This window comes from Halictus rubicundus, chromosome 4 (genome assembly GCF_050948215.1).
Source record: "Halictus rubicundus isolate RS-2024b chromosome 4, iyHalRubi1_principal, whole genome shotgun sequence".
Taxonomy (NCBI): domain Eukaryota; kingdom Metazoa; phylum Arthropoda; class Insecta; order Hymenoptera; family Halictidae; genus Halictus; species Halictus rubicundus.
Genome location: NC_135152.1, coordinates 13150446 through 13173387, shown reverse-complemented (window position 1 = coordinate 13173387; position 22942 = coordinate 13150446). Strand labels below are relative to the sequence as shown.

General features: G+C 37.4%; 3 protein-coding genes and 1 long non-coding RNA gene across 9 annotated transcripts; 2 read left to right on the top strand and 2 right to left on the bottom strand.

Moving 5' to 3' along the window:
- The first annotated feature begins 1574 nt into the window (after positions 1-1574).
- Positions 1575-3603, top strand: LOC143353482 (uncharacterized). Its single transcript, XM_076786862.1, has 4 exons — positions 1575-2316; positions 2436-2588; positions 2721-2834; positions 2933-3603. Exons 1-4 carry the CDS (start codon positions 2158-2160, stop codon positions 3122-3124), a joined length of 618 nt encoding a protein of 205 aa, XP_076642977.1. The 5' UTR covers positions 1575-2157; the 3' UTR covers positions 3125-3603.
- A 2456-nt stretch (positions 3604-6059) lies between these two features.
- Positions 6060-22893, top strand: LOC143353477 (protein DOP1 homolog). Of its 6 annotated transcripts, none has more exons than XM_076786854.1 (25): positions 6060-6198; positions 6897-7160; positions 7453-7730; positions 7807-7972; positions 8174-8363; positions 8614-8789; positions 8886-9158; positions 9239-10805; positions 10941-11203; positions 11284-12847; positions 13239-13549; positions 13623-13824; positions 14095-14496; positions 14572-14708; positions 14798-14954; positions 15019-15390; positions 15718-15832; positions 16012-16183; positions 16255-16466; positions 16532-16684; positions 16790-16985; positions 17702-17713; positions 18071-18238; positions 18315-18426; positions 20546-22893. In XM_076786854.1, exons 2-25 carry the CDS (start codon positions 7105-7107, stop codon positions 20747-20749), a joined length of 7458 nt encoding a protein of 2485 aa, XP_076642969.1. In that variant the 5' UTR covers positions 6060-6198; positions 6897-7104; the 3' UTR covers positions 20750-22893. The 6 variants fall into 6 exon arrangements, with proteins under 6 accessions (XP_076642969.1, XP_076642970.1, XP_076642965.1 ...); XM_076786855.1 differs by having other exon boundaries at positions 15718-15856; positions 18125-18238; XM_076786850.1 differs by having other exon boundaries at positions 15718-15856.
- LOC143353487 (uncharacterized) lies at positions 6261-6840 on the bottom strand. The gene is made up of 3 exons (XR_013082155.1): positions 6753-6840; positions 6499-6681; positions 6261-6386 (listed from the first exon to the last, which is right to left on the bottom strand). It is a non-coding gene; the product is annotated as an uncharacterized LOC143353487 (long non-coding RNA).
- On the bottom strand, positions 18447-20478 carry LOC143353483 (uncharacterized). The gene is made up of 2 exons (XM_076786863.1): positions 19812-20478; positions 18447-19259 (listed from the first exon to the last, which is right to left on the bottom strand). Exons 1-2 carry the CDS (start codon positions 19876-19878, stop codon positions 18715-18717), a joined length of 612 nt encoding a protein of 203 aa, XP_076642978.1. The 5' UTR covers positions 19879-20478; the 3' UTR covers positions 18447-18714.
- Positions 22894-22942: the final 49 nt, after the last annotated feature.

Sequence of the window (22942 nt, the reverse complement as noted above, 5' to 3'; positions counted from 1 at the left end):
CTCTAGGGAAGGAAGGAGTAAACTTAGCTAGTATGTCCAGTGTTTTGAATGGAGCAGGAACTAATGCTGCGAAAGCTTTTGAAAAGTTATATGATTTTTGGTTTGATAAGCAAGGAAATAAAACACCTTATTTAAAAACTCTAGAGGAGGAAGGAGTAAATCTAGCTAGTATGTCTAGTATTTTAAGTGGAGCAGGAGTTAAGGCTTCCAAAGCTTTTGAAGAGTTATATTATCTATGGTTTGATGAGAAAGGAAATAAAAAACAACGCTTAAAAACTCTAGAAAGGGAAGGAATAAGTCTAGCTAATATGTCTAGTATTTTAAGTAGAACAGCAGCTAATGCTGTGAAAGCTTTTAAAGGCTTATATGATCTTTGGTTTGATACAGGAGGAAATAAAACACAATATTTAGAAACTCTAGAGGGGGAAGGAATAACCCTAACTAATATATCCAGTATTTTGCATGGAGCAGCAGCTAATGCTGCAAAAGCTTTCAAAGACTTGTATAGTCTTTGGTTTGATGTAGAAGGAAACAAAAAGCAGCGTTTAAAGCACTTTATTCAGAAAAGAAATGAAGAAAAATGTTTTACAATACATAACTTATCCAGTATTTTAAATGGGGTAGGAGCTAATGTTAAAGGTGCTTTTGAAAAATTGCATAATGTTTGCTTCAACAGCAAAGGAAAAAGAACAAGACTTTTAAATGATTTCTATAATGCAAATTTTGAGCCAAGTAACTTATCCTGTATATTATGTGGAACAGGAGTTCATGCTTCCTCTATTTTAAAGAGATTTCACAGTGTTTGTTTTGATGAAGAAGGAGAAAGGACAGGACTTTTAAATGATTTCTATAATGCAGGTTTTAGACCGAGTGATTTGTGCAATATGTTGAGTGCAGCAGCAGATAGTTTACAGGAATTTCATGATTTTTGTTTTACAGGAGAAACAAAAAAATATTTAAATCATTTCTTAAATGAAAAAGAAGGTTTTACGTTGAATAATTTATCTGATATATTACATGGAGCAAGAGCTAATATTTGTTCTGTTTTAAAAGATTTTCATGATGTTTGTTTTGATGAGGCAGGAAACAGAACACAGCTTCTAGATGATTTTTATACTGCAGGTTTTAGATCGGATGATTTATCTAATATATTATCTATGGCAGGAAATAACGCCACTTCTATTTTAAGGAATTTTCATAAATTATGTTTTAATGAAGAAAATTACTTAGATCATTTCTTAGCTGAGGAAGAACTTTTTACTCCAAAAGATTTATCTAGGATATTACGTGGAGTAGGAATAAATATTTGCCCTATCTTCGAAAAACTGCATTATCTGTGTTTTGATAAGTCAGGAAACAGAACAGATTACTTAGACAGTCTTATGAAAAATAAACCGTCAAATAAAATACTTAATGTATTATATGAAAGAATTCGAAAAGCTCCTTTTACTTATGTTCATATTAATAAAACTGCAAACAAAATTTAAAATACATCTTAATTTTTAAGTTAATTTTTAAGATGCGATTTTTAAGAGTGTCCACTTAATATTCGTCAACATCATCAACTCCACATTTGTATCTATTATAATCCGTGATTATCTCTGGTTTTCTGTGATGCATCGTGGATGCTAAAAGTACAACTTTTTCTTTCGTGCAATCTTTTCGAAATGCAAAAAGCGAGCTATAAGAAACAATACGAATCTCTGATTTTAGTTGTGATGAAAAGCGGTGGAACTTAAGGCTTATTTATTCTCGTCGTGCCCAATGTTGACAAACCTTAATTAATTAGCAATTCGTGCATCAATGGAAAACTCGTAAACTAATTATCCATAACTATATTTCGGTGGGAATTTTCAATAGGTTCGACTATTACAACAACGATTCTACAACCTGTTGAAAATCGAGAATCGACAAGATGAATCAAAGTCGATACTTCTCGATGACATCGTTGTTGAACTGAGAACCACGATTGAACGAAGCCTAAGGTTTTATTTTATTTACGAAGCAAACACAAAGTGGCATAAACATAGTATCTCTTCGGTTTTAATGTTTCTGTACAAAATGGCGTTTGCCCGGTCTCGGTTCCTCGTATTAGATATCGTATTTCGTTAATTGTAGAGAAAGGGGTTAGGTTTATGCCGATAGGTCAGAGTAGTTATGGAGTTTATAGTAAATCGACTGAAAGCTCTCGTAGTACTTCTTCTGGGGGTATTCAGACGAGCTATGTGTTGTCTTCGACGTCGACGTAGGTCGTCCTGCGATTCCATCCCTTTATCAGCAGTCAGTGTGGTACCCAACAATACAAACAACACAGCAGTGAGTTTCATACGTTACCATTTTTCCTTTGTGTATCGTATCTCACGATGTCAAGATCATGTAAACCCTATTGTATCACTGACTTCGATAATAGTAATCACTGAAGATGCTTGCTCAAGGAATCAGAGCAGTGGGATCAATGGGAGGAAAATCCTGTTGTTGTTGTGCCAGACAAGCCGGTGAATGCGATACAAGCTAAAATCGAGCAATACAGACAGCAAGCATCTAAGCCAGCTGAGGAGCCAGAAGAACAGCACACAAATTTTTTCGAGGTAATTACGTGGCAAGCTTACGTGGGTCAATTTAATTGTCTAAAGTATTATCCATTTCCAAGAGTAAATGATTAATTGGAACTCAGTATAGAAGGAAAACTAAAAGGACCTAATGTTTTATGTTTTCCACAGAACATGACGCCAAAAATTACCAGGCAAACAAAGATTTTAGTGAAAGATAATGCGTCAGAAAATGCTTCGTGGAATTCTTCAAAGTTTGCTGTAATTACTGACCCTATACCGTCTGTAAGTTTATATATTTTGTCAAGAGTATTTCCACACGTTTTGGAGCACTCGTAATGTTTGTAGTGGAATGGCAAATTTATACGCACATCTTTGTGTAGAATGAACTTCGAGAATGGGAGGACAATACTGTTGGCTGGGAAGAAGAAACATTAAAAGAGTTTGGAGACCCTGCAAGAACGTTGAGGGAACTGAAAAGACAGGAACGAGAACAGAGACTGTTCGAGCAACAACAAAAGAGAATTGAACGTAATTCTAGACCGCAGCCACTAGGAGCGAAGCTGACGTCTTGATGAGAAAGAATACGGCCGTAAAGTTTTTTTTATAACAGATCATACCTTTCCATCTATCGACGTTCACGCATAAAAATTCTTTAACGTTGAATGGAACGTCGTACAAATTATAATTTACGTATTAATTTAAGTAATTTGAGTATTATAATTTACGTTGTCAATAATCGTTGTGTTTTATTTTACATTTTATTCAATCACATCGTACAGAGCGGACATATCGCGGGAATACTTTATTTACATTTATGTTCCCATCTATTTGTTGTTGTTAATACATTGCATATGATGCATTTAGTCTATTATTTTTGTTCTACTGACAAGCACAGAGTACAACATTGTGAAAAGCAATGGACTTTAATCTTGAACGATGTTGTACTACAACATAATGCGAACACGAAGGACTGATTCATGTATCCAATTTGTGCAATCTCTAAATGAATTCACTATAAAAGGATAATAACACATTCAGCTTTTATTCTCTAGATGTTTTTCACATCTAAAAACATTCCATGTAAATAGCCCAATAGTGCTGTTTAGAATCTCTGTTTTTATTGTAATTTGATCGGAAGAGTTTTTAAATTTTGATTAATCCTATATCGGTCTCTGAACTTTCAAACAGGATCTAAACAGTTTTTATATCCATATAACATATTACGATTTCATTGGGAGTTGATATTGCAATAAAGACAGGCAACTAATGCCATAAAAAGATGGTTGCTTTACCATGGGTCTAAAATTTAAACTATGTTCATTGAGTTTGTAGTAATATAAAATAAATCGTGTTATTACATAATAGGATACCACCAATTATTTGCTGTACGTTCAACATACTACACCGTGTATGAAGATTGCTTTGATAGTGCAGGTGGCGATGGTCATTGTACCAAATAGCGATAATAAATGCATTTATTATAGTCATGACTATGCCACTTTTCGACTCGTGTACCACCCGGTGCTCTGTGTGTCGATAATATGTATACGACCGGACTGACTTCACCATATTTACAGTCCGATAAGGCCAGCCTGAAAATGATAAGCGCGAGCAAAACCCGCACAGGATAGGGCAATATCATTTCCTTGCGTAGCCATTTCTCTTATTTTTACATTTCATAGTTGCAAATCTTTCCTCCCTTCTTAAAGTATACTGGACGCATCGAGTATAGTTACGAGTTCAAGTAAACCGGTAAGTATACGCAAAATTTAATTACAAAAATAAACGAAAACATTTTGTGGTTACAAATGCAATATGCGTATATGCCAAATGTAAAAACATGCTATTTTCCATTCATGGAATGCATATGAAGTTTTGTACATGTTTAATGTATTGACCAGTTCAACTGTTTTCGTGGAAATGATCTAATGGTTTTGTTTACAAATTTAAAGTGAAGAGTAACTGGTTGAAAACAATCGATCAAGGTTATACACATATACAAAGGCTAAAAGTATAAGTGATAGTGAATTTCAAAAATGCAAAACCGGTGATGAAAACTAGTGGTATAGGGAAAGTCGCCGTAAATACAGAAGTGATGATTCACGTCGTACGAAACAAAAGACTATTCTACTGATAACGATTATTCATTCTGCGATCGGTTATCAGCTAGCAAATATTGACGAAGCAGAATAGATAAGTAAGTGAGTGAACTAAGTACATGAGCCAAATGTTCGAAAAACCCTTTTCACTCGACAGAAACACAATATTCTAGGAAAACATACTTTATTACACATACAATGTATGTTTATTAAACATACTTTATATACGTAATTGTTTCTATACATTAAAAATGGCAGAAAAATAAGCGGCACAAGCAGGTAGGTGAAAATCGATGTTATTCCGCGGTGACACAAGACTTCATGTATCAAGGTCAAGGATATAAAAGATAAGCAGATTAAAATGTAAAATTATGCGTATCCCTCGAATTCCTTAATCTTTCACCGAGGAATTTATATCTCATTAAGCGTTTGAATAACTTTATATTCGATAAAAATTCATCTATAAGTGGAGAATCTACAAAAATGATCATAAAAATATTTCATTTCCATTAATTCCGATTTATACCGAATCGAAGTAATGAGAGGAATTGCAATTCCATGGTCATTAAAAAAGAGAAACGTAAAAAGGATAGTGAACGAAGTTTAAAAAAAAAATTTCGTGCGTTTGAAGATTGATCGAAAGGAGAACAAGATTTCATGCGCGGTAACTTATCGTATTTACGATACCATCGATTAAAAACCGACAAATGTGCTTCCCCCTTTTAAATTACGTTACGCGTGGTCGTCGCGTGCATGTAAGAACGGTTGCATATAGTCTTCAGCATGAAACGATATGTAAATGAAAATGGTATTGAAATGTTACTACGTCGGAAAACAGTTTCAGGAAAAACGCGAATATTCGAGTTAGCATCTGTCCCACATAACGTATAGTCATTTCCGGTATTGTAACTCTGTTACTTATTGAAATAAAATGAAACGACTTACCAACTATGGTAGAATACTGATTCTACGGATACAAAATTATGGGAGCAAGATACCAAATTTTTTATTTTCCCTAAACCGATAAAATCGCATAATTCCTACAGTTCAAAGTCAATACGTATACACACATGCGGGTATACGCCAATGCTTCCGATTTCACATTTTAAAAACTAGTTTGTATTACAAGCTGGAACCTTTTACATTTTACCCTCAAGAACTCGAGCAAGTATAACAAATACAGTACCCGTCGATCCCTGTTCTCTTCGTTCGAAGACACCCTGTATAAGTCTGCGGTTAGCTACGTGCGGTTTATTCTGTTCCCGTCAGAGTCCGAGCACGGCAAACTTCAGGCGCCTGTATACTGTATACTGTATACATAGCTCTCTATACAGATCGAAAAGAACGAGCGACGAAGATCGTGTCAGGGAACGAGAGCCAGTGGAGACTCGTCACGAGGATTATCGAACCGTATCCGTTCCAAGAGACATTCATTCTCGATGAGCACTGCGAGCACAACCGAAAAAGACTCACGGCTGTCAGATACTTCTTACCTTCACCCTTGACAACACACAACATATGCAAATACGAAATGTCAACATCAGGAGGTGAGCTGTCCCTCCGCACCAGCGCGCGAACAAAATAGACTCCCACTACGGTCTCCGTCCGAATCCGTTCACGTTCACGTTTCGCGTTCGATCATTAACCTCGTCGGATGACGAAAACGGTGCTTAGTTCCCTGAAATCAAGTTTTTCATACAACCCAGCCACCGATGTAGGACGAGACACGGTGATCCTTTAGGCACAACGTATAGATAACTGTGAGCGTATAAACACAAAGAAGCAGATCGAGAGAGTGAGAGAGAGAGAGAGAGAGAGAGAGAGAGATATAGAGAGAAAAAAAGAACCATTGCGTCCAAGCGCGTTTAAAATTTTCTCCGTGAAAATCCGTCTCGGAGTTTTCGATACCAGTTTTCTACGTACGGAAATAATTGCTCGGTCAGTTTCATGCGCATACGGTTCCCCCAACTCCAAAAATAATAGCCGTCGGCCGATCATATGGTGAAGAATGGTCGTCGTTTTTAATGGTTCTGTACGGATAGATAACACCGAATCAATTGGATGACGACAAAGTCGTCGAAGGAAAAGTCAATATCCGTACGCCAAACGTGTATTTTTATCCGTGAAACACGAGTCCGCGGGTCGTTTTGTGTACACTCGAGAACGCGCTGTACACATACACGCTCGCGTTCATCGAATGTTCACCCGTTCGACAATAAGTTACCGAATATTTCTCTTTTTCCAGATAGAGGAACAACCTGCTCTTATTTAAACGCAATGTGCGGTCTGATAAGGGACTCCCTCGACGGAACTCGCTCCATATGAGTCGTTTTTGTGATACTCACCATTTCTGGAATAATGTAATCGGAGGGTGTGCGCGCGAGTGTGTGTGTGTGTGTGTGTGTGACAAATAGTCTATTTTTATTGTAAATTGCAACACCAAAACAGCAACAATGGGTTCCATCGCCTTGGAAGAGTATGAACTTATGAAAGACTCTAAATATAGAGTGTAAGTAGAACATACTTTGTTTGTTGGTCTATTAAAAAACATCTTTTCTATGTTCACGGTTCGTAGGGAGAAGGAAAACATGTTTGTAAAATCTGTAAAAAATTATATCAGGTCAGTGGAAAAGTTTGTGCCAGATTTCGTATTAAAATACAACAAGGAATCGGACACGAACTTTTGCGATGACCTGATATAATTAATACAGTTGAACTTTAGTAACTCTCATCTGGAGTTGTCTGGGTTCAACTTTATCGTATACACAATGCTAATTAAGAATTCTGAACATTTTGTACAGCTATGTGTCTGCTGTTGACAAAGCGTTAAAGAGCTTTGAATACACCAGCGAATGGGCAGACTTAATCTCTGCGCTAGGAAAGCTAAACAAAGTATTACTAAGTCATATGAAGTTTCCGGTTATTCCTAGAAGAATTAAAATATCCAAACGATTGGCACAATGTATGCATCCTGCTTTGCCATCCGGTGTTCATTTAAAAGCTCTAGAAACCTATGACATTATTTTTAAATGTATGGGCACCAACAGACTGAGTCATGAGCTCTTCATATACAGTGCCGGTAAGTTGTAATCCGCAGGCAGGAGTTTGGATGGTAATCACATGAAAGGATTCACTTTTTTAAAAATTTTTTATAGGTTTATTTCCATTATTGGGTCATGCTGCTATGAACGTGAGACCATCCTTGCTCACAGTATACGAAACTCATTTTGTGCCTCTTGGAGAGAGATTACGGCCTGGATTAAGTGGTTTTTTAAGTGGTGTTCTTCTTGGTTTAGAGGATGGTTCTGACCACTTTGATAGGTACGGTTTAGTTAAAATATGAATTAGGTCAGTGCAAAAGTTTATGCCCAATTTCGTATTGAAATGCAGCAAAGAATCGAGCATGAACTTTTGCATTGACCTAGTATATTGGTAAAACAAATGGATAAAAAATTTATGGAAATATTTGTGGGAAGTTAACTTTATGAAGAATCGAAGTTAATAGTAAAAAATTATTTTCAGGACTAATTCCTTGCTTGAAAAAGTTTGCGAGGGAGTGGGTCCAGACCACTACTATGCTTGTTTATGGGATTGTCTAGCTTCAAATTCTGGAATTCGTTTGCCCGCTATATCATTTGTGTTATCACATTTCAATAAGAAACTGCCAATGGAAGAACAAAGGTACATTATGGGCACAGACACCAATATTATGGTGAGTGAAGTTCTTTGTACAAATTAACGCAAATTGAATTCTAATGACTAGACAGCGGATTTTATGCATTTATGACAAAACTGAATCGGTAAAACACAAAATTGTGAAGACATCAGAAGAATTTAAGAGCACTATGAAGCTATTTTCGCCGTATTCAAATTATTAAGAGAAAAAAATCCGTTTAGAAAATTTTCACTTTGCATAAAAATCTTCAGTCTACCGATGACTAAATATCGAAATTATGGGACAGGTTACAGCTCTTTGCGCTGGAGTACAAGATATTTCAGTGTTAGTACAAAGAAGTGCTTTGGACTTGCTGTTGGTTGGTTTTCCTGTACATAATAGTCAATTAACGCGCGTAAATATGGTATCGCTAGTCACAGCCGCTCTTGTTACTATATTAAGAAGAGACATGAGCTTGAATAGGTAAATGAAAAAGAGAATAAAAACAAATTTAGAAAAAAAATTATTTTCTCTGACTCGTTGTTTTATGCATTAAATTTCTGTGTATGTGCATCATAGGCGTTTGTTTGCTTGGCTTTTGGGTACAGAAGTAAGCACATCTATTTTAAAGAGAAAAACGGTTACTACAGTTTCGGAGACCACAGAAAATACACCCACTTATTTTGATATGTACTCGAAAGAGATGTTGATAGAGGCGATCAAGGCATTATTGAAAACTGTGTGTGAGGAAAATCCACAGGATCTGAAACCGTACAGAATATTAGTCTCGTTACTGGAGAAGACAGAGATTGGTCCAGTGATTCTAGACGATATTTTATTTGAGGTTTTTAGGTAAGCCACAGCAACAGCCCGAATGAAATATCGTTACAATTACTGTAAACGTTACATAGTCATTAATTATTTTCTGACAGGACATTTTATAACGCTTGTGGACAATCAAACAGAGTACCAAAAACTAACGAGGTGGTGAAGTCAGCGAATCTATTGTTTTCAACATTAGAGCCATCTTATGTTTGGATCCATTGCGGGCATCTGTTTGAGAAGGCTTGCCAAGCTAGAGCGAACAGTAAAAACGAGACAGAAGAGGTTGTCGTAAGACCAGTAGGTAGTGGGGTGCCGAATTTTATGGAAGTGTGTATACTGACCGAATTCCTCCTGGACACGGTGTCGCTAGATGCATTTATCGATACTCCATCCGAGCACCTGCCTGGCTTATTCTACGAGATTGTCAGTAAGCTTTTGTGTTACGTTGATCTTCTGTCTCCTATGGAGATCTCGAGGAGCCTCAGGTTGTGTGCGAAAATTTTGTCGAAAGTGCAGCCGACCGTGGTGACCACTCACACGGATAAAAGTGAACTAGAAACGAAGTTAGAAGTAATCGCGACCGCTAGCACCAACACTACCGCAGCGCCGAATGACAACTCGTTAACAGCGATCCCTTTAGAGAAAAGTCAATCTGATAGTAAATTAAATAAACCGGACACGTCGAGCGGTTCGTTCTCCGAGAAGAGTCCCAGTCCGAGGAGAAGAGCGAACTCGGGCGGTGCCGCCAAGAGATCTGACAAGAAATCCAAAAAGAAGTCTAGCAAAAGCACCTCCAAGCTGACCGATCCCGTACAGGACATTAACAGTGCCAGCATATCGGTAGTGGTGAGCCAAGAGTCGAAAGGTTTACAGAGAAATAAGAGCATGGATGACATAAAAAGCAGTTACATGGAAGTCAGTAGTATTAATTCTCCGTCTAAGGATCAATTGACTACATTGAAGCAGTCAAGTAGAAGCAGTGCGATGGGTTCTACGGGATCCTTGGGCAGAGGACCGTCTCCAGCATTTCAAGCGCAGCACACAATGTTGGAGAAATGTCTGAGACAGTACGAGACTTTTTACGTTAAATTAATTAGCAATAGGGTACTGAGCAAAGAGAAACCGGTACAGGACATGTATGATAATTTGATAATCCCCTTGCCGAGAGAAAGTTTCGATGAAAGGATGCGTTACTTGGAGCTTTTACTAAACTCCAGATTAAATATGGAGGATTCCGGGTTCTTCAGCCAAGATGTATCCGTGATAGACGACACTAAGCGTTTGGACATTCTTAACCTATATGTAGAGTCTGTACCGCAAGTGGAATGGGAGGAAGCTGTGCGAACAGCTTCCACTTTGTTCGTCGAACTATCTACGTTTCCTAAGTACTTTCATCCTGGTGATGGAGTGTTGGTAGAAGAAGAACCAAAGGGAAATATGATTCTTCCAGATTGGTTGAAAGTGTTAGTAGTTTGTAGCTGCTGGTTAGGAAAGCAACCCGCTCTACAATTAACCAGTATAGCTACGCTGCTAGATTTAATCGCATTATTAAAAGCTAATAATGACGTCGAGACTTATACAAAATGCGGGGAGGGAGTTACAGCCGTGATCATGGTGCCTTTGCTGAAGCAATGGCATATAACATATCTAATGCAGTATACCAACGTGTTCCAGGTATTTAATTTATTTTCTCTATACAAGGAGATGTTACAACTCTACTAATATTAACATTCACATGGTGTATTGTAACGTCTCCTTGTTGGTATTCGTGAGATCCAGAGGTAAGGACTTAGAATCTACTTGTTGAAGGTACTGGCACATTCCCTGTGGCATCATCTTGGCGAATTACCTGCTCACAAGTACAGAATGCGATGCGTTGAGTTACTGCACGAACTTCACCACGCCCTGCACAACTCTTGCGATGCGGTCGAGGATGTGATAGGAGCTGCGTTGACAGCAGAGAATATCGAGAAGAGGGTAGAAGCTTTCACTCGGTTCGCCACCTTGTGGCACTTGGGTAGAGAGATCGAAACAAATCCGAGACTGCGCGGATGTATGAAATCGTTCGATCAGTAAGCAACCTTTGCATTATACAGAGTGTCTCTTCCCGTTTAAAATGAATCCGATAATAATGCAAGTATGCTTATTCCAGATCGCTGCTAAAAATATTAGATAATCTACAACTCGCAGACAACTCACCCCTGAAGTTGCACGCCCAGTCTTGGTTGCTTCACTCTTTGATGCGAGGCGACGTTTCACGAATAGTGGACCCACTGCTGATAATACTTCTGGACCCGTCCACTTGCCGCATGAGCGTGCTCCACGTTAGCATACAGCACAGCAATACTGTCCTGACTAAGAACGATCCGATAGAAGAGAAGTCGGAGGTGCAGGATGATACAGAAGGCGCCGCGAAGATTTATGCGATCAGCTCTGTCGACGGGAACGTAATATATCATGTTAGCGATAACGTGGACGAGGACAAGAAATGGCGGAAAGGAAAGAAAAAGAAAAAAACCATTAATCCAGTTAAGGTAAAGAGGATATTCGCCGTGACAACATTGGCCGCCGGTGACAACTGCAACCAGTACGTAACCGAGAGGAACCAGTTCATGAAGGAACTCGAGGTACCACCGAGTATATCCGGCAACCGGAAGATCTCCGTGTTCGTCAATCCTCTGTCGCTGAACTGTAACGAAAATTCGAATGACTCTTTGACTGAGGACGAGTCGTTGCCTAGCGTAAAGAAGGCTAACTTGACAACAGAGTTGTTAAAGAACGCAACCAGATTCAAGAAAATAGACTTCGACAAAGGCTCCACTGCTAGCCTAGATGAGAGCCTCTTCGAGTCTGCAAACTCCAGTTCCAAGACGAAAGACAAGAACGGGTTCAAGAAGCTGAACGGCGAAGTTGGTTCCTCGTTGGACTCTATAACTAACAGTTTCGATTCCAGCAGTCCCGAGATAACTAACAAACAAACGAAATTGAAGAAGGAACCTATTATAATGCCAGGCAGCTCCAGGGAAGTTGCAGGCACCATCATCAAAGGGAAATATCACAGTACAAACGAGTTTATGTCGAACTATGATCATGATGTCGGCAGCTTCGAGGCGAGCGTCGAAATACCGAGCTGGACGATGGACGACGAAGAGGGTGACCTCGAGGCTAGCACCACCGCCGAGGAATACTTTAATAACTCCAGTAGCACCAGCGTAGTAGAAGAGATCTTGAATGAAGTGTTGGACCGTGTGATGCAGATTTGTGACGTCACCGAGACAATACCGAAAAACACCGACGACTCCACCGATCAGAATGCAAAAACCGGTCGCAACTACGGAGTCGGTGTTCACAACCTTCATTCCCATATGTTACTTTATTGTGGAGTCTACGACTCGACCAGGACTCTGTACGCATTGCGAACTCTCCGGAATGAGCTCCTGACAAACACTAGAATGTTTTTGTGCTGTGCTGCGACCACTGGTGTATGCAACACCACAAAGAACACAACGTTGTTGAATTTATTAGCCCGGCACCGGAAAAGTGTGTTCGGAAGAAACTTTCACGGGGACGTAGCAAATACAGAATTCATAGCTGCTTATAGGAGTAGCATGTACCTAGAAGTTCTAATTAGTGTGTGCCTTTATTTCGCGAGGAGCTACTATCCCAATCTGGGACAGATGAGACTCACCCACGAAGAGATTTCAGGAAATAGACAGGTGACATGTTGTTTACACGTTGATGAGTAGACTGCGGATCTTTATGAATTTGTGGCATCTGCAAATTTCTAAAATATAAGTAAAAGTGTGTTAAAATAAAAATTAACAATGCTTTTATTCCATTTTTACCAGAAGAAATCTATCAGTCAATGAAAAGCATTTTTCCTCAATGTTGATTTTCATAAAATTGGATATGAAATAGGAAACTTGTATAAAAGTCCGCAGTCTATTGATGAGAGTTGAAAAGATTGAACACGAAGCAAGGATTTTAAATTTATAATTGAAATGATTTAAGTTCGTTATTTAGCACGACATAGCAATCTTTTCAGCTTTTGTTGTTATATTTTGAATTTGCCTTCTATATGTATTACAACCACTTGTTTTTGAATAGGTGCAATTAGCCAGCACAGAATTATTAACGCTAATATTCTCCGAGCTAATTCCTATTGTTCGTGATTCAGGGAAGGGGTTCAGTTGTTACATTGTCGATTTATTAACAAAGTGTAAAGTACAAAAAGTCGCGCTGCACTGTCTCGTGTCTAGCGTTATGAATATGAAAAACGCACATAAGGAAAACGAGGAGGTGTTCACGTTTACCGAGGAAATAATTCTGTTCAATGACCCTGTAGCTGATAACGATGTGAATAAGTGCAAATATAGAGCGAGTGACCACACCGAAGCTTTCCAAATACAGCTACTCAGGTGAATAAATCGAGCAGCTAATGCTAAATATTCTCACTATAAGATACACGGTATTAAAAAATATTTGCCCTAGGTTATTGTTAGCTTTAATTATGCTGGAACATCAATGCAGTAGCCAAAAGGGCGAGGATATTTGTACGGCGGTTACGTCGACGCCGAGTACTCCCACGCGGACCGTTCTTAACATTATGGGGAGCAGCTTGAAGTATGTACCTGGTGCGCCGATTCCTCAACAACCAATGTTCCTTGCTAGCATACTCAGTGCTTTACAATTGGTACGCAAGAAATTTGAATGATTAAAATTACTACTATTGGACATTTCATATGTTCTGGTGATTATGAAAATGGTGTATGTCATACATATTTTGTTCGAAGATATTCAGACTTTCGCATTTTAATACATCCAAAAATATGTTTCCATTATGCAACAAAATGTTTCGTAAAATATGTGAACTTGTTCGAAAATGTGTTTGTTAGACATTAGATGACTTACACCATTTTCAAAATTGACCGCATATGGTACAATGTCATGTTATTTGTTGTAGGACCACATGAGACACTTACACCAATTTTGGACGACCCTCGTTACCTCGAGTCTTCCTTTCATGGGGTCCTCGTTGACTGGAATAGTAACGTCAGTGATCCATCAATTGTGTTGCAACATCGAGCATCTAGCGTCTTATTATATTAACGAAGAGACGGCGACGGCGACGAAATTGCAGGACATAAGTACAGTCGAATGTTGTCTTCCTGCGGATTACACAGTCACCCACCTAGAGGCTTTAACGTTCTTACTTCACTACTGCTTATTGGACACGTCCCAACAGATTGGCTTTTCGTTTAACCAACCCTTCAGCGGTACAATTCAGACTGGAATCCCTGGGGCAAATCCAGGCCAGATATTCAATAACCTTATCCACGTGTTTATGCCCAGCCCACTCTCTCCAGTAAGCTATAGATTCGCATAGTTATGTTTTTTACTCAAGTAAAACAGTTCACAAATAGTCTGATTGTATCAATAGGATCTTAACACTTCGAAGGATAAAAACGTCGCCAATGAACTGCAACAACATGCTAGGAGGACCGCTTTGAGTCATCTGCCAAGGATAATCGCGTCCCTGTCGACTCTGTGGCAAGCAGTGTTGGCAACGAAAGACAAGTACGTTTCATTTCAAAAAGTTTCTTTCCCCCTTATCGCTTAAAATTGTGTTTGACGAACCTTATTATATTCTTTCAACAAAAATTTAGCGAACAAGCCAGTTGCGTAGTGGGTAGTCCGAGAATAGTAAAACATCAACTATTAGAGCTTTTGTCTCCTATATCGTTCCATCACGGTGTAAACTTTCTGGCAGCCATTGCTGTCGCTTGGCACGAAAGGCGACAGCCGTCTGGGAACTCGAAAAAGGTAATTATTCAAATGTCGTCGTTCGGTGTTGCAGTCTGTTACCAATAATTATATTTGTATTCAGGTACTTCCGGAGGCTTGTCCTAATCAGCAAGTTATGGTACATTTAGTAAGCGCGATTCGCGTGATGCCTATCGATACTTTGGTCCAAACTGTCCATCAAGTTGTGAAGTCTCCGCCTCCTATACACGGTGTGAAGCAAGACTTCTCGTTAGAAGTGTCCGTGTTGGAATTACTATACGTGTACATGCAAAGTAATACGTCCCAGTCCCTTATCGAATCGTGGGCATCTTTGCTCGGCTTGCTCAAGGATGGTCTATCCTTGACAGCACCCGCTCAGTTCCTTTTGCTGGCAATCTTGAACGAGTATGTTCAGAAATGTCCTGCCATGCAGGAGAAAAAAGACATAAGGGATCTGCAAGACGTTTCTGCTAAGGTATTCCCAGATACACTCTCACAATTACTATAGGTGTGCAAATTTTATTCGGGATCGGGACACGAAAATTTTGGGATTCTCGAATTCATCAGGATTCCCAAGAATATCAAGGACTCCTGGACTCATTAAGGTTCTCGAATATTCTCGAAAATAATCCTGAAAATCAAGAGTCCCAATATATTCGAGAATACTAAAATTTTCGAGAACCCGTCCTGATCCCGAATAAAATTCTCGACCCGACATTTTCGGGTTCTCGCACACCTCTAATAATTACCAAATATATCGTTGTTTGTATCGGTTATGCCTAATTACAAAATGCTGTTCTAGTTGGTTGAGTCATGTTCGCAAATAGCCGGAGCATGTTTAGAACAGACAACATGGCTGAGAAGGAACTTGGCGGTAAGGGAAGACGCTTTCGAAGTAGCTGAAGGATCTTCGGAAGGTAAAGAAGGCAAAAGTGGGGCTGGTGCGTAATGTGCTTTTCTTTTAGAACGATTCTTTTGTTAAATTTTTTCATAATTTTTGTCGTTGTTGTTTGTTTTCTTTATATTAGCGCGATATTGCCTTAACGTAACAATTCTGGCACGATAGAATGATGAAATATAGGAATTGCTGTTTCAGTTACACCTGGAACTCCACCGAACGCTGCGTTTAGCGTACAAGCTCAAGCGGTATTAGCAGAAATACTGGCACCTTTGTTAGACGTTAGCTATGGTTCTCAAGAAAAGGAACGAGTAGTAACGTTGTTAACTAATCTTATGTACAACGTGACACCGTATCTAAAAAACCATTCGTAAGATTTTTTTAACGTTTAAACTACGAAGCCTAGGTTTTTATGATTGCTTATAATTGCGACATTTTCAGGACTAAGAATATCGCTTCGTTCACGGCTTGTTCTCAGCTACTAAGTTCCTTATCTGGTTATCAGTACACTAGAAAAGCATGGCGCAAAGACGTTCTAGATCTTCTGCTAGATCCTGCCTTCTTCCAGATGACACCAGCGTGTTTACCTTATTGGAGAACTATCATAGACAATTTAATGACACATGACAATACAACCTTCCGGGATTTGATGAGTACGCTATCTTAATTTCTGTGGAATATATGAAAACAAAAGATTTATAATATTATTTTATCGTAGATCGTGTCTCCATGGCCCAGAGTAGTAGCATCAGCATATTTTCCTCGAAAGAGCAGGAATACGAGCAGAAGGCTCAGTTGTTGAAAAGGCTAGCCTATGTTATACTTTGCAGTGAAACAGACCAGTACCATAAATATATGCCTGAAATTCAAGGTAGTAACTAATCGATGACTTAAGGATAATGATCAAAATAATCCGAATATCTTATTTGTGGTGAATACATATATGAGACTAAATTTTGTATACTCTTGCAATTAGAACGTTTGGCGGACAGTTTACGGTTACCGCAAGTGATCCCATCTATCCAGGCGCAAGTCTTTCTCTGTTTCCGAGTGTTGCTACTGAGAGTATCACCGCAACACGCTACGTCATTATGGCCGGTAATAGTCAGTGAACTTGTTCAAGTCTTCCTGTACATTGAACAAGAATTAAACACAGATAGCGAGGAATTCAGGTACAGTAACAATCTAACTTTACAACACATTGGGTTTAATTATTTTGCTTGGGAGAGTTTGTCGCTTTCTACGCATGATCCATTTCAGCAGATTCGATCGTAAAATTATTGAACGAAAAAGACAATATCATTTGAATTAGTTTAACACTAGGTTTATGGAACCTGTCAAAATTACGCATCCTGATATTTTTAATTCACGATTATTGAGACCATAAAGATACATCCATGAGGAATTATTCAAAAAATTTATTTATTTGGGTATATATTATTTTAAAAAATGGTGAAAAATTTAGATAGACATATTCTCGTTATTTTTAAAAAGTAATTTAAAATAGTCACTCTTAGCGCTCCGCAAACCTAGTGTTAATTAGATACAGTAGATCTCCATTCATGACCCCACGATTTTTCATTTAAATTACAAGATTTAAGAAAAATAAATGGAGTTTTATTGTACCATGAAACAAAGATCGTTTGTTCTCTTGTATTATTATTGCCTAAATGATATAATAGTTGCATATTGCCATCTAGCTTCAGCTACTCTTTAACATATCCATTAACCTTTTCTTAGCGTACTACGCTCTAATGAAATTGTTTGTATCTACTCCTTACTAACATTAACAGAACCTAATGTCATATTGTTTTTGGCTCTGTTTCGGTATCCGCGATTTGGTGGAATTTATGATGCCTCCATAAATTGATTGGTGTTGGGACATCAGTCGTCATGGCAGGTAATTGAATGCTTCTTGCATATTAACGATCATCAGATAAGATTTAATCATCGAAACAATGTATCTAAAATTTCCGTATCCATGTTTTAACAATAGTATAATATACACTGTACACAATGATTAAAAAATTCTTAGATACCTTGTTTCAAATTGGAAAGAAATTAAAAGATACTGTTACGTCCGATCAGAAGATTTTGTAGTATGTATTCAGGAATAGTAGTTACGATAATGTACGGGTTCTGTGTTTGTTTTGTTTTTCGCTTTCAATGCAACATGTTGGAACTACTCTCTTAAAAAATGCTGTATAGTTTTCCATTGGAATGCGATTTTTGAAACTGTACTTTCACTTTCGTACAGTTCACACATAAAACTTCTTTCTGCTTTGGATTCATCGTGGGCTGTGAATGCCAGCAATGGACTCCAGGCGCATGGGCACCCACACTGGTTGCAACTGCAGCTTGCAGCTGCCAAATTGTTAGACTTGGCGTTACTTTTACCCGCGCATAGACTTCCCCAATTTCAAATGTGAGTAACACTAACATTCATCTATTGTAAAATCATGCTAATAAAAAGTCCCCATAAAAATCAAATTTTTCTACAGGTATAGGTGGGCGTTCGTGGGGGATTCTGCAGCAGGGAGCGTAAATAACAACAATTTGTCTTCAGACTTCGTACCACACATTACGAGAATAGCGAAATTAATGGACAGCAAGGTAAGAGTAAATTTAATCTCTCGATGCATTTTTTCATTACTTTATTAAAATGTAAACTCGATAATATCCTGTTGCATTTTACAGACGTTGGCAAAGTGCGAACGTCGAGAGTGCAATTAAAGTAGTGCACCTGCTATCTCATACATCAAGTCATGTGTGAGACAAGATTACACGTCTATACGTTTGTTGCTTCAATTTTGTTTCACCATCGTTTTACAGAATTTTGTAATATTTATTTTAAAGGGGACATTGGCGGATTCGCGAATCACTCGACAAAGACAAATGTTTTCATTCGTCGATGTAGTCCTCATCTTTTGGACATTCTTCTGGCAACATGCATTTCTTTGTTTTTTCGTCGAATACGTATTCTTCTCTGCACTCGCATCCGCTTCTGCACGGTGAATAACAATCTACCACGTCCGGTTCGGTGCATGTGAACCGACAGACGCAGTAAGCCCAGATTGATCTCTCGTCGCACTGTTGAGGATTTCTTGCGAGTATGTGGTCGATTTCCTCGTAATCGTATCCTGGAATTCTGTGCTTAGTGTATCGATATATTCTCTGCGGTTTATACCAGTCTAATTGGACGTCACGCGCTCTTGCTTTTTTGGGAGCATCGTCGATGATGTTGAAAGATAGATCGACATTGCCGTGCATTTCAGGGCAAACGTCACATCTCCGTCCACGAGGGACCGCATCCTCGAAATCATTCAAAATGTAATAGTCATCCTGAACAATGTTCACATTGTCGTTCTCAAAATTCCCAACGTAACTGACCGACGGCATCTCCTCGTAAAATTCTAAGTCTTTATAATCAGAGTCATCCGAGTACTCTAAAATATAAAATACAATAATTAGACTGCTTGTATCCTAATGAGTACTACATATGCAGTTTTATTTACAGTAAAACATTACTCATAGCATTTTTCGAGTAAGCTAAAGAGAAATTGTTGGTGTCTGATTTATGTCATTCAATTCCACTTAATTACTGCCAATTAGTCCACTTAATCGCTCGTTGAAGAGGAAAATAGTTGTAACTGTTGGCTACATCCTCATTTTTGTCATATTATGTCTCAAAAAAATGTAAGGAGCTCAACAATTTTTTATTCGATAATGAACATCTTACGTACTGTATAAAAATTAATTAGTAGAAAATAAAGTTTTCACATTTTTAAGATGTTCGTAAAAATGAATGATTGTATTGTAGTGACAAGTCGTACGAAATTTTAAAAAATATTTTTTTACCGTACATTTGATATAAATGGAAATTATTTGTATAATTTAAATACATTTATTATTATGTCTCATTTTTCGTTTGATAATTCTGAGCACGTATATATGTATTTAAAATATTAAAAAGAACAGTTATCGGATGCAATACTTACGAGAATCTATCGCTACTATGAGGTAAAGAGTGATATATGCAACTCTTGCCAATCCAGTCACTGCCATGGCCACTATCAAACTGACTGACAGTGAACTGTCTACGTTCTTTTGCTATTATTACATACAAATGTACTTAATCAGCACTGTGTAACTTCACTTGCACATCTGTCTCTAATTAAACACAATTAAGCTTCTTTTCAGTTACATTAAAGTCAGAATTCTGCCATGCATGCTCATATCATAGATTACAACACTTTATATTACATCAATCCAATCTGAATTCGAAATAAAAAGCTAGTTTTTCTGTACAATTTCTATTTTCATCTCTCCTTTGTTCTTCAGATAGTTTCTTTAACTTGTGCACTGCTTTTGACTGCTTTCACTGATGAAATACTTATTCTGGCAGCACGTGAAACATATACACACATATATGTATATATAGTTTATTCTTGAATCTCTGCCAATAGCCCTGTACTCTAAGAGTTTAGTGCTTGAATTATATTTAACGTACAATGGGCCACTTTTTCTCCAAAATTTTGCAAACATTTGGAAAGGAGTTTTTGCCAGAAAGGTCACACACTTTAAAGTTGCATTCATTACTTTTAAATTAGAATACAGCCGAATAGCCAACTTTTAATTCGATAATTTTATTGAAATTCAAAAAGCATCAAACTGAAATTTAAAAAGTATTGGGTGACGTCACTGATTGTTCAATATTTGTTTTTTTTTACAGTATAAACAGGAGACGGGCACCGCAAAAGCGATACCGGGAGAACTTCTTCTGACATCGAACAACATTCGTTCGTTGCAAGATTTACATTATTTTTTTACGACACTGAGTTGCAGATCAAGCGACACTCAGACACCATTAAACATTACACAACTGGAAACAGTGATCGAACAAGATTTTCTTGAGAAGATGCCAGCAGCAAGGTAGTAGGACTATAATCTCAACAATGTAGACAAGAGCTACTCGCCAAGGAGGAAAGACAGAAGAGGCATCTGAACATAATTTTATTCTTTGATATCTTTAACTATGCACCAACTGAGCAAGCATGTACGCTAAACCAAGGAAAAATTTTTCGTTGGAAACCATAATCGGTGGACATTCTTTCACTCTGGTACAGTTAAATCGCGAACCTGTACATTGCAAATTAATTAAACATAGAGCGTATATACTGTATAGTAACGATCGAGACGAAATATTTGATTTTGATTAGCTAAGCTTGTAACTTGTCTCCTCATTCGGTTGTGAATAGTTATCAAAATATATGATACACCGGGCCAGGGCCTAGCTGGATTGTATCTCTAGAAAATATCTGTACAGTGTAACATAACGTTTTATTGAAATCGTTATTTTTTCAACTGTTCCGAGAACTATCTATTCCGTGCTTGTCGTGTGTACCTCTTACTTGGCGTCGTGGAATGTCAGAGGGTCTGGCGATGCAGTGATAATGCAAGGAAACGAGAGAAACATTATGAATTATTTCCTTCGGATTCACATGTCAATTCCTAAACGATGCCATACAGCATATTCAATACAACCTTAACGAGTCTATTATACACGTGGTCGAATTATAATATGTCTATATAAAGCTTTTCCTTTTCATTCTATATCTCTTTTATAATTTGAATGTTGTGATTTGCACGTGGTTTTTAAAGTGAAAGGATTGGAGGTACGTGGGAACGTTAATTATTCTGTTCAAAAAGTTAATGTTGTATATGAACGAATGTGACGGAAAATGCGTTTGTATATCTATCACCTGTGTGAATATTGTTTTTTACATGAAATCTTTTATTACTGTTATACCTTTTCGTCGAAAATTTAGATCGATATCATTTTTATCGTATGTATTACACAACTGTGATTTGTTAAATTTTTAGTCGTTTTCTATTGCTTCTATATACATAATGTGTACGCAGCAAACAAAAGGTATCTATAATCTTCACTCAGGTGATTTAATTAGCTTCCATGTAATTAAGAGGAAATCGATATGAGGAAAGAGAACTTGCTGTGAAATTATTTTTCTATATACAAAACACTATAGATTCTGAACCACAAACATGCAAGTTTATGAACGATTTATAATAAATCTTATTTATGAAATATTTATCTGCTAGAGTTGCCATTTTGATTTTAACAGAACATGTGTCTATGTATATGTATATATAAATGCTTGTATATACATATACATATATGCATGTACACATTTGCTATGTAACCAGCTGATACATTGCTATCGCCTTCTTATGCTGTTTCACATTCATTCGGTGCGAAACAAATTAACTGAACGCGTATAAGTAAACATTAATTGTACACTATATCCGATTCGACGATAAAAACAATTAAATAAGAAAGAAAGATTGTATCTATGCAAACAAGTATTATCCGAGTTTATAATTAATGCTTGTTATGCGAATATTGCAGCATTTGTTACTTCCTTTTAAGAGGCACTCGTGTATCAATCAGTTAACTAGTATACACAATGTGAATATATAATTAATAAAGTAGAATGTTGATATGCATTTGTTATATGTACAAGGTGTATCTAAAAGAACGATCTTTCTATTTAACATTTTGTTAAAAAATTGTTTATGTTTTAATTCTCATAATGTCTTCAATTGCTGATAAAAATTTGTTGAGTACAAATTAGAGCATGCTGTATGAAAAATATTTGCATTTCTCTATAATGTAATGGTCCAATTTTTTCAACAACATTGTGTAATCAAGTCATATTATGGTATTTCTCTTTTGAAATATTTTAGACTGCTTCATGAAGCCCTCTACTAAATCCACATTATAATTTTAAGGAGTTTCAGTAAATGAACTTGTTAACATAGTACCGGACAGTATCTAATGGGACATTTTGATATGAAAAGATGATGGTACTTGTGTTTGGTTCTTTCCTTTATATTTTTGTTTGGTAAGCAACAAGAGGTTTAAGTACACTTTCCAATGATCCAAGAATTGTAAAGCATGAGATTGTAAAAATTTTGGCAAGTGAAAATAAGTGATATGCATACATATATTTATGTTGAAATAATGTAAATTTATACAATAAATTACAGTTCAACCGAGTATTATATGATTCATGTACTCTTACAAAGGTTAATCATTCTCTAATTTGTC

Excerpts from the sequence above, each read along its gene's own strand:
- LOC143353482 (XM_076786862.1), top strand. The coding sequence starts at position 2,158 with ATGGAGTTTATAGTAAATCGACTGAAAGCTCTCGTAGTACTTCTTCTG. Across the intron at positions 2,317-2,435 it reads ACAATACAAACAACACAGCA|GAATCAGAGCAGTGGGATCA; the intron begins GTGAGTTTCATA and ends TGCTTGCTCAAG. Across the intron at positions 2,835-2,932 it reads TTACTGACCCTATACCGTCT|AATGAACTTCGAGAATGGGA; the intron begins GTAAGTTTATAT and ends ATCTTTGTGTAG.
- LOC143353477 (XM_076786850.1), top strand. The coding sequence starts at position 7,105 with ATGGGTTCCATCGCCTTGGAAGAGTATGAACTTATGAAAGACTCTAAA. Across the intron at positions 16,685-16,789 it reads ATATATGCCTGAAATTCAAG|AACGTTTGGCGGACAGTTTA; the intron begins GTAGTAACTAAT and ends TCTTGCAATTAG. Across the intron at positions 18,239-18,314 it reads AGACTTCCCCAATTTCAAAT|GTATAGGTGGGCGTTCGTGG; the intron begins GTGAGTAACACT and ends ATTTTTCTACAG.
- LOC143353483 (XM_076786863.1), bottom strand. The coding sequence starts at position 19,878 with ATGGCAGTGACTGGATTGGCAAGAGTTGCATATATCACTCTTTACCTC. Across the intron at positions 19,260-19,811 it reads CATAGTAGCGATAGATTCTC|AGTACTCGGATGACTCTGAT; the intron begins GTAAGTATTGCA and ends TTTATATTTTAG.